The 12047-nt window shown below is 36.8% G+C and overlaps 1 protein-coding gene across 17 annotated transcripts in view; it reads right to left on the reverse strand.

The window, feature by feature from the left end:
- The window catches only part of LOC144980920 (ATP-binding cassette sub-family C member 4-like), a 139549-nt gene that overhangs the window by 63671 nt on the left and 63831 nt on the right, over positions 1-12047 (reverse strand). For 3 of the 17 annotated variants that reach the window (XM_078928843.1, XM_078928847.1, XM_078928842.1), the window contains one exon: positions 9828-10080. The exons of 11 other annotated variants lie outside the window; for them this stretch is intronic. In XM_078928843.1, coding sequence (XP_078784969.1) covers positions 9828-10080 — 253 coding nt within the window. Of the gene's footprint in view, positions 1-1231; positions 1476-4771; positions 5025-9827; positions 10081-12047 lie in introns of all 17 variants that reach the window. 3 more of the 17 variants (XM_078928850.1, XM_078928846.1, XM_078928854.1) reach the window with 2 other exon arrangements.

Genomic DNA, 12047 nt, shown 5'->3' on the forward strand with positions numbered 1-12047 from the left:
GACCAGTGGGTTTCCGTGACTTGTCTTGTGCGACCTTTATAAGCTGTCTTGCTCAACAGTTGGTCGGTGAAAGACATTACTCCGTTGTCCACCACGGAAGAGATAAAAATAAAAAACGTTGTGAGCTCACCATTTGAAACAACCCTAAATTATTTGCTATGCTATGCCACTGAATGCAACTTTGTTCTGACTATTTTCCCCACGAGAAGGAGAATCATCACTCCATTAATGTAGACAGTTTAAACTTTGAGTCATATTTAATTGTAAACGACGAAAAGATCAAAGGAATTCGACATTATGAGAGAACTGTTTAGTATATCACTATCGGTATTCAAAATGTGTAATGTCAATTAAAATAGCCCGCATACAAAAAAAAAATCACTGCACCACACTTTGTCACTTTGGAGGAATTTGCGATATTCCGTGTACACGGGACATGGAACGGACGGGGGGGGGGGGGGGGGGGGGGGGGGGGGGATGGTTTTTGGATGCATGGCTTTAGTAACTTCGATTCGCCATTTGTATCCATCTACGCCTGCTTGAATTACACTTTGACCCAAAAAAGAAAAACGTCGGATTTATATTCATACGCACCAAAATATTATTTTAGATGGCGAATCAGCTGTCCCTTCAACTGAGTGAAAATATTTTGTGTTTTTGTGTCCGAAAACATAAAATTAGGTGTGAAACAGGTTTGAAATCAGGCTCTCTAAGAGTGTCAACTTTAGGGCCAGTGTATAATATACCCCATATAAATTCCATATACAATAACTGATTTAACATTCAAATGTGTATGTGCTGTGGTATGCTGATTGAATAGCCCGAGATCCAATTTACAAGTTAATCGTAATAAAGAGAGAGAGAGAGAGAGAGAGAGAGAGAGAGAGAGAGAGAGAGAGAGAGAGAGAGAGAGAAAGAGAGAGAGAGAAAGGCATCCATGCCAGTAACTTGCCAGGCATATCGACAAGAGGTCACATGGCCATTAGGTGGGAGCATCAATTAAGTACATCTACACGTATCATACAACTGTAATGTCACCATGGCAACAAAAAATTGAATCCCGAAGTATACAAGTGAAAGCAAGCGTAACATTCAGAAACCTATTAAGTTTATAGAACCCAACTTAATTTGATGACTTTTATTCTTAGTAATTCAGTCCCTAATAGCTAATTTGGGGAGAGAAAAAAAGACCCATCAACGACACCAAGTCAGAAAATAAAACGTCACTCACCTTCACTCTTGGTAAAACTACGGATAAATCGGCTACAGCACAGGAGATTCGATGGATGAAACCTTTCCTAGAAACATAAATCAGCCCTATGAGCAGATAAAGCCGATGTGACAGGATTGGCTGATCCGTCCAAGAGATGAGGGCAATGAGCACGACTAGCAAGGCCGGCTTAGCAGACATCCTGGATATGGTCTCCGTAAGGCCTTTGACCCGCACTGCCCGGCGGATGTAGCCAATTTCAATTCTGGTTACAGTGACGGTGACGAGACGACAACAATAAACATAAATAACTATCGTTAACTGAATATAATGAAGTCATTCTGGGCAATGATTAGTTTTTAAAGCGTTTCCGACTCAAACATGCCAAATAGTAGGAAAATGAAGGCGGTTCACACCGAAGGGCATCCATAAAGATTAAACGTTCTTCAATGCCTACACCATTCTTGGCTACAGAGCGTCTTTAAGAAAAAAAAATATAGTAAAAAGGGAGAATTAATTCTATAAAAGAAACGAAGAAGAACTAAAAAGGGTTCACATGCTGTTTCTAGCCCGCATACAATCATAAGGGTGTATCTGAAGCGTAATTACAGTCAACAAACACACAAACGACAACAAAAGCACTGATATAATATCCAACAACAGAAATCAAAGATACAAAGCTCTTAACCAAGACACCCCCCCCCCCCCCCCCATTTACAAAATATAAGTGATCATTATCCAACAGCAGTTTGTAAATAAGTATCTACAGGAACTCTTTATTCTCCAGAAGAATTCTAAAATATAAAACTCTCCGAACAAAAGGAAACAAGAATACGTGTTTACAAATTATTTAAAAATATTCAATATTCCATTAATCCGGCGGGTGTCAACAAATTGCCATCAATCGATTCTAAGCATAATGCAGCTCTATATCAGATACAGAGATCTCGAATAATAAAAAGAATATTGATATGCCACATTAAAGAGCATTGCTTGCAAAAGTAAGCCAGAGACGGTATATCATGGTAGAAGAAGAAGAAGAAGAAGAAGAAGAAGAAGAAGAAGAAGAAGAAGAAGAAGAAGAAGAAGAAGAAGAAGAAGAAAAAGAAGAAGAAGAAGAAGAAGAAGAAGAAGAAGAAGAAGAAGAAGAAGAAGAAGAAGAAGAAGAAGAAGAAGAAGAAGAAGAAGAAGAAGAAGAAAAGAAGAAGAAGAAGAAGAAGAAGAAGAAGAAGAAGAAGAAAAAGAAGAAGAAGAAGAAGAAGAAGAAGAAGAAGAAGAAGAAGAAGAAGAAGAAGAAGAAGAATTTAACAATAATAAATGCAAGAAATTACTAAATTTAAAGAAGACGTTTCCACTCAATGCCCTACTTGAGCCAACAACAACAACAAATAATAATTAAAACAGTAATACATTTTGTTTTTTGCAGAAATCATAACGACGGCGAAAGAGGAAAATGGAGGGGGGGGGGGGGTGTCACGATTTGTGGATGGAAGATGGCCAAAAAAAATGTTTGGTGGTAAAGAAACCCCTTTCTACTTTTAGAATCAATACACCTCTCCGGTTTTGTTCTTTTGTTTTTCAAAAATATATTATGTCACCATTGAGAGAATTTTTTGATATGGCACCTATATGTATTTTGAATTATAATCCATATTATAAATTTTTAATATCAATTTTGTCATAACATTTTGATTCTCAACTTTGTAATATTCTAATAAAATTCCATAAGCTAAAGCTGTAAAATCTCTCTGTGGTGACACACTATGCTACAATTTTGATAAAAGGAGCCTCTGTGGTGTAATGGTAGCACGCCGGACCGGTAATCAGAAGGTCTGAGGTTCGATCCCCAGTCGAGGTAGACTTGATTTTTTGGGATGGTTTTTTCTTTCTTCTCGTTTTCTTTCTGTCTTTGTCTGGCACCTTTCATACACACTTGTTCAGATCTTTTTCTTATACTCGTGCCTGCTCCTCATTTCTTTAATTTGTTAAGAGGGGGAAAAAATATGGAGGTCATTCCTTCATTGGTTTTTGTGGAACGTTTGCCACAAGATTTTTTTTTTTTAATGCTAAAACACCAACTTAGGTCGCAAAACGGGTATCAGTACAGATAATTTACATTTTTCACCAACAATATTGTTTTATTAACTTATAATGACGATATAGAATGATTAAAACCGCCCAATAAAGGTAATTAACTTTTTTTTAGAAAAGACCCAAATCGCCCCCCAATATGAATAATATATACCGCCTTTATATAAATAATATAGACCAACTCTATCGGGACACGTTAACGGCAGGTCAGCCGAAAATTCTGTAAGACTACGATTTATCTCCATGTTTCCACATCTCCATACGTTGGAATGTGACTTTCAACTCCGCCACATGAGAAATGGCGTATGAAAAGAATAAGACCACAACCCAACGAGCAGCTTTGAGGACCCCGACGGTAAGGTAAACGCAACAATGCTTCCAACACCAACGTAAAAACTTTCCCACAACCCTGGATCCGCCGTGCCTGACTCACTTTTCTTTTCTCGACTTTGGTTTGCAAGCGTAAAAATTGAATTAACCCTCTTCTTACCAACCATTTTCAAGATCCCCCCCCCCCACCCCCCGAAATGTCATAGCCATCTAAAACTAAAATCAAAATAGAATATTAAAACTCTAACTCAAAAGGAATAAGTACATACATTATACATTTAATATGTTCAGCAAAAGCGGTACAACACAGCATTAAGTTACGATAATTGTAAAAAAAATATTTTTTCAAATATTGTGATGTACAAAAGAAATCTAAATGAGAAAAACGTTGGTTGAATCGTAACGAATGTGAAAAGAGAAAGCTGGAAAAGAGAGTGTTAAACTTGAAGTCAATTCAATACTATTCTATTTCAATATTCCATTTCGTCGAGTCAAAAACATATTCAAAATATGTCTTAACGACAACGTTTAATAATATAATAAAGTCGGAACTATAGAATATATCATGTCACAAAAAGTGCCTTCGTAGCTGGAGCTACGGGTGGAAACGAGCGCAAGAGCAGAGTTGAGATCTGAAATTTGCTTTATTTAGAAAGGAAAGGAAAAGCCAAGCGTTTACTTAAATCCGCCCAGCTTATCTAATTTCTTCTCAATGCAGTCAAATAATGACTACATCCTACACAAGATTACAAGATTAGCCCGTTCGTAAGAGACCCATAACAATTTATGTAAAATGATTGCAGAGATCGGGGAAAGGAGATGGGATGACAATTTAATTCCATAGAATCGTAGACTCTTGTCGGGACATTCCGCGTAGCAATGTGTGGATCATAATGATTTTTAGCAAAAGCGGCAAGTAATATTTTGTATTGACATCATCGGGACGAAGAAATGAAATATAAGGCAAAAGTAGAAGTGGGAGGATGTAAAACAGTATAAAATAATATACATCTACTATTTATATAACGGGTAATGGTCGCATTTTTTGTAGTAGTTGCCGATGTTGATATTGTTGTAATTGCTGTTATTGTTGTTATTGTTGTTGTCTTACAAGCAACGAATGCTCTCATGAATTCTCACCTCCATCCTATTTATCACCGTTTTGCTCTCGGCCATATTTGAAATGCCGTAGGATATGAACAGTAAGACTCCAACTTGACACGCTTGGAAGGCGCCAATGGTGATATACAAACTCTGGGATGTCATTGTCTTGTCTGATAATTGTACTATGGCGAGGAAAGTGAGGAAGACGAAGACTTTCGTGGACACGAAGTAAGGAATGAACAAAACTCCCTGGAGGAGCCGTGCACGCTGAACGATCTGCATCTCTGACCTGTATGAAAAGGGTTGATTACGTTGGATAAAGGGGGATACAGCTGATATCAAGAAAAGCAAAATGATATCATGAAAGACAATGAAGGATAGGCCAATTCAGAGACCGTGATTCATCGAATAAATCTAAAACACTTTGAAATGCACGGGGAAATTATTACATTATCAAGGAAAAACAAACTGAATCTAACAGCAAAGGGGAAGCTGCAAACATGCAGAGATTATAAAAGCAGCAGGGAGAAAGTAATCATCAAATCCACATCATAAAAATGAATTTGCTATCATTGGTTGGTTTCATAAACAGGAAGTATCTGTCATGATTAGGAAGGCAAATGAGAACCAATTAAACAACAGGGGTTAGAAACTGAAGGAAACCGTTTTTTTTTTCTCTCTAAAAGGCATGTTCGTTTACATACCGTATTCCTTTTCCTCGAATTCTGATATGAGACACCTAATAAATATTTCACGGAAAAATACTAATGTTCCAATTACCGCAAAAATTTCTATAAACACTGTGGTGGTGATTGCAGAAAAAAAACATAATAAACAAAATAAATAATTCAATAAAAAAATAAACAAATAAATAAATCAAATTAACTTTTTCCTTCCCTCAGACCGACTTTCGTTGGATAAAATACCTCATAGATCATGTCTAAATAGATAACAGCAAAAGCAATGCAGTGACATTTTTAAAGCAGAATTTAGAGGTTTCAAGCAATTGGAGGTTTTAAGCCCTTTTCATGCAACAAAATTTTTAACCCAATTCCGCGAATAACAACCCCATGATCAGGCCAGTGGAGCGTAGGTGATCATAATACACCTTTCAAAACTATTTCAACCAATATTTCATTGTAACATTTTTTATTACACGTTACGTCACATGGGTATTGTTTCGACTTAAAATATTACTCGGCCATAACAAAAAAACAAAAATATGCAAGCATAAAAAGGGGGAAAAATCAACACTTGCCCACACAGATCTAATTTCTTACTAGCGACCATCCACCACCGTACACCGTAATAATAACTCCAATTCAACAACATTTCACAGACTATATTACTGAAGCATCTTTACAAAAGTATCCCTGCTTTAAATTTGATCGTGAGAAAAAAAATGAAGAAAAACGAGAAAATTCAAAAATTCTCAGAAAATTGTAAAATTCGGTTACAGACATAAAAAAATAAGAATTATGCTTGTTATTAAGTAGATACCGCTGTTTTAAAAGACATATTTCGAGAGAGAAAAACTCCGGCTGACGATAGAATCGCACAGTTTAGAGAATCTACTCTTACATGTAAACCCACACATACACACACTCAAACATAAACACAGACACACACACAGACACACATACACACAGACACACACATTCACACACAAACAGCCGGAAACACAAGGACAAAAAGTAAACACACCTTTTGTTAATAAGAGGCCATTTGACAATTTAGCCTCGAAGAGACAGGAAAGCTGCCAAAACAGCGCTGTCGTCATAAAAAAAAATTAGATGACAAAAATACAATTTTATATATATATATATATATATATATATATATATATATATATATATATATATATATATATATATATATATATATATATATATACATATATATAATCCAAATAATGACGTCTGATTATAAATATTAGTCCCGAGTCAATATTCCTGTCCAAACTTTCACAGACTTCAAGGAAGTGTCCGCAGAAGAGGTCAAAGTTTTATCTGCACCACCAAAGACGTTTAGCCTGGACCCAATACCAGCTAAAATGTTATTAAAATGTCCAGACGTTTTGTTAGACACTATTACTGAAATAATAAATAACTCTAAGAAGTGGAACCGTGCCAGCCAGATATAAAACTGCAATTGTTACCCCTATTATAAAGAAATATAATCTCAACCCAGATGAATTTTAAAAAACTACTATAGACCTATCTCTAACCTCCGATTTTGTCTAAAAATCTCGAAAAAGTCATTTTAAAACAGTTAATCTATCACAATGAATCAAACAATTTAGACGAACCTTTTCAGTCAGCTCATCGTGAAAACCACAGCACAGACATCGCATTGCTCAAAATAACGAATGATCTTTTGATGCCCGGGACAATGGAAAGGTTTCAATTCTTACTTTTTTTTAGATTTGTCGGCTCCACATGACACTAGAGATCCTTCAATCCTGTGTGACAGACTTCATGATTATTTTAGCATTGGTGGTACTGCTCTGGCATGGTTCCATTCTTACCTCACGGGAGAACTCAACGAGTCACAGTTAATGGGGGATTCTCTGACATTTTTAATTTAAATCAAGCTGTGCCACAGGGGTCAGTTTTAGGTCCTAGATTGTTTGCACTTTACTTAATTCTATTAGCAAAAATAATTGAATCACACGGGGTAGATCATCATAAACACGCAGATGACACTCAACTAAAAATAGATGCCATGTCAGCGAACTCCCATCACGAGTTAAAAGTATAGAAAAATGTTGTTCTTGTATTAAGTCATGGATAGGCGGCAATAATTTAAAGCTTAATGATAGTAAAACAGAAGTGTTGATCTGCTCTTCCAAGGCATTGATTTGCTCTGCCTGAAAATTGGTGATGCTTCCGTTTCCTTGTCTAACAAGCTTGTGTTATTTTAGACAACAGTTTATCCATGGAGCATCAAATTTACAACATGGTTAAAGTCATGTTGTAATTTTCTCATTGCTTGCCTCCTAGATAAGAAACTCAATAGATTGTAACGAGTTCAAAACAATGCCGCTCGTCTAATCTTAGGAAACACTTATTTTGGTTGTCCAACCAAAATGCTAATACGTCTCCGTTGGCTTCCTGTAAAGGCTAGAATTGAATACAAAAATTGTTCTTTTTTTATTATAAATATGATATCATGTAAAATGCAGACGTTGCAGTGATACACGAAAGTGGAAAAAGCGAATGGTTTCATATAGGACGAGGTGTAAGACAAAGTTACATAACATCAATATATAGCATGTACACAGAGGCAATCACAAGAGAAGTAAAGAGTGACGGACATGATCTTGATTTTGAAGACATCCATATCGAGGGCGCTGACATGTACGTTCTGCGCACTACGCAGATGACACTATTCTGATGACCCAATCTCCGGAGGGACTCGACAATTTGATAGATTTTTAAAAGAAGCACAACGAAGACAAGGGCTTTCATCGCAATGCAAAGAAAACTGAAAGCATGGACCGGGACAAGACGAGCCCTCGCTCAACAATGTATATATACAAAGGCGGGAGCGACTGGTAAATATAGAAAATGTTACCGATATTGGCTGAAGAATAGAGGCAGATGGCAAGTCAGGTCCAGATATGACACCGATTAGCACTTGCGTAAGCTAAACTAACTGCACTGTACCCAATCTGGACGTGCCAGGGATAGTTCCTAAAGAGAAGAGTAATAGAAACCTGCATTTTCCCCATAGCGACATACGGCTGTGAATCACAGACAATTACACAGATGAAAAGAGAATGATAAGTGCATTCGAGATGAAGTGCTACAGAAGAGTCTAAGAATCCTATGGACAGCCAAAACATCAAAGATCTGCGTCTTGGAAAGAATAGACCTCAAGGATTGCCAACTCGTGTCAACTATTAAGAAATTGTAGCTTTCATATATTTTGGCCATATCAAAAGACACCTCAATAGAAAAGCTTTGCATGGAGGGTGCTGCGAGGGCAAGAGGAGCAGAGGGAGGTCAAGGAGGAGGTGGTCAGGTTTCAAGTCATAGCAAACTGAATGAGGAGAACTACAAAGGCAGGACGCATGGCACAAATGATATCCAGAAAGAAGTTCCGTCTGACTGTTTGGGAGTCCACGTTCAACAAGTATACGCCTAAAGAAAAGGAAGAAGAAGAGGGGAGGAAGAAGAAGAAGAAGAAGAAGAAGAAGAAGAAGAAGAAGAAGAAGAAGAAGAAGAAGAAGAAGAAGAAGAAGAAGAAGAAGAAGAAGAAGAAGAAGAAGAAGAAGAAGAAGAAGCATTTATTCAAAAAGAAGAAGCATTTATTCAAAAAGAAGAAGCATTTATTCAAAAAGAAGAAGCATTTATTCAAAATCATCAGTTTTGGTGGCAGGTTTTGTGCAATGGATCATAAATCCTACTTATCAAGAGATAAAACGCAGGTGGCGGTGGAAAGGATTCTCTACTTGTGTGTTGATGGAATAAGAAAAATGGAAAATATGATCTTTAAAAAAAACGTACTAGGCGTGAAATTGCAAACAATATAAATAGAACGAATTCTACACAGGCTGGAAGGTGCCGATGGTGAAAAACACAGAAAAGGTTTGAGAATTCCTTGGAATTTCTCTTGACACACACGACATGGTGTCATTGCCGCGTCTGTTAAATTTTTAATGGTGAGATTCAAGGAATATTGTCTTGACTACATAAGTGTGTATTACATTTGTGACGCGACCAACCGCGTTGATCTTGTATTATGTCGGTATGAACTATCCAGGGGGAAAAAACTGAAGTTAATGTCGAAATGATTAGAGTAACGACATTTGAAGTCTTTTACCGCTTTAGAGAATTGATTCACTCTCCTAAATGAGAGTATTAAGTTTAAACCACAATTGATAATCAGCACTTCAAATTAAACATTCACCGTCAAATTCACACCGACAAAATGCTGGAATGTACGCATGGTCAGATTTTGGGAATTTAAAAAAAAAAACAATAAAAAAAAAAAAATACGGAAAATGTGACTATCTACAGCTCTACAACTTAAACGCTTGAGGAGGACAAAAGTTATGAAGGCACAAAATACGACCATGCTCGCTCACCTCTACCCTTGCCAGCACGATTTTACCCTCTGCCAAGTGTGAAATGGCAAACGATATGAATAAAACGACTCCTACACGACAGGCCTGGAAGGCACCGATGGTGAGAAACACACGATATGCTGTCATGGCCGTGTCTGTGAAATTTGTCAGGGCCAGAAATGTGAAAAACACGATGACCTTCGTTGACACGAAGAATGGAACGAGCAAGGCGCCTTGGGTGCGCCTAGTAAGCTGAACGTTCTTCACCTCATCTCTGTGTGGGAGGAGGAAGTGGTGTTGGATATAAAAAAAGAAATTGTGAAAATATCATTAATTGAATAATAAGGAGAGAGGGGACATGAGGAATGTAGAGACGGAATGAGGACAAACAATGGACGATCTGGGATGCATATTAATGTATGGTCTGTTTGAGTGAAGGCAATATCTATTGTGAAATCAACTAAGATAGGTAGCCGGATGACCAGAAAAATACTAGACGCTTACAAATCCTTTACTCATTAATGCTACAGGTCTGAACGTCAATTTAAATGTTTATCCATATAACTCCATCAATAATATTGGAACCAGCATACGATAATAAGTTTTAAAATCCGGCCTTCTCAAAATATAAATTTCCAGTGCCGGTGAGCGGTATTGCTTCACGGCATGAAGAAGATATCTCTGTAACGATTACCTCTGTTGGATCCCTATACTAAACTACAGACTATTATCTGGATGAAGCAGAGATGTTAGAAATAAAGTAAGTTTTAAATATTCAGAAATACACATTTTAGTTGATCATTTTGTTTTTATTTTCTTAAAACGTTTCTTTCTAATATGTAACGCTGTAGAATTATATTGCTTTGTTTCAAACTGCATGTTTGAGTGCTTGTATGGTTGAATGAAAGTTGTCACTTTACTGTTAAGCGCTCTGAGCTTGTTTAGATACGGGGTTTGGCCAAATATAATTACCATATATTATTATTTTCAATTGAACCCGAGCCATTTTTCTTTTTTCTTTTATCAATATCAGAGGGCTATGAAAATAATTTCACATTTAACTCTAAATGCACTCTGTACATTTTTGTTAACAGATCTCATGAAGTGTGTAACCTGTCCCATGTGCATGAAGTTATCAATATATCAAAGCCATATCAGCGACTAATTTTTCTGGTCATCTGGGAATACGAAGAAACTGTAATCCATCAAGTCAAACTGGTAAGGTGTCGGAGTGAACTAAAAGCTGAAATTGAATTTAATGTCAGAAAATTAAACTTTGATTAAATTTTCATACTTTATTATATATTAATCACAGAAAAACAAAAGTTTCCTTATTTTTTATCATTTTAACATTCAATTCCCATCTTGAAATCTGATTCAGTCCGACATTACACCAGATTGAGGCGATGGTTCACATATAAAGATAGTAAAAGCACTATAGAGAAAATATCATATTTACACTACACTAAAATTGTGTTGCTATTGTTTAAGTTTATGAAATTGGGCCTCTTATCAAAACCACGAAATACAACATGTGATGGCCAAAGAAACCGGTGATAATGTTTTTGTAGACACACGTGTCAAATTCGCCATGAAGGAACTAAAGGCTATGTTTACTTTTGTTTCCTAAATCCAAAATTTTATGTAAGGGAAAATTTTCTATAGGGGTCAGTTTGATTGGATCGTGACACCAGGAAGCAAATTGTCCAAGCACCCCCCCCCCTTCTCTCTCTCTCTCTCTCTCTCTCTCTCTCTCTCTTTCTCTCTCTCTCTCTCTCTCTTCTTTCTTTCTCTCTCTCCCTTCCTCTTCTATCTCTCAACTGGATTGCTTAATATATAAAACAAGGCATGACGAACACAAGGTTTCAAAAAATACGAGAAATCTTTGAAATCTCAGATTTGTTGGTCATCTTAATCAACTGATGTTTGGGGTTTAAAATTGACATCATTCATCTTTCACGACTTGACTTCAGTAACAGACTTCAGTAACAACACGAAATACGCAACATCACAGATAATCAATATCGCAGTGAAAGAAAATAAGCTGCTGCAGACAATGGGTTGAGAAAAGCAATGTTTTGTTGTTTGGTTTCTTTATTATTTTCTTTGGGGGGGGGGGGGCGAGGGGGTGCTCTTTTTTTTTTCTTTTGAAGGCGCACCTCTTTTAAGTGTTACTTAATTCGCCCTACAACACCAGAAATTGATCGACACTATCATTTCGGCCAGAGACGAAACTCTTCC

This window comes from Berghia stephanieae, chromosome 10 (assembly GCF_034508935.2).
Source record: "Berghia stephanieae isolate SIO BIC M18660-M18661 chromosome 10, UCSD_Bste_1.3, whole genome shotgun sequence".
Classification (NCBI taxonomy): domain Eukaryota; kingdom Metazoa; phylum Mollusca; class Gastropoda; order Nudibranchia; family Aeolidiidae; genus Berghia; species Berghia stephanieae.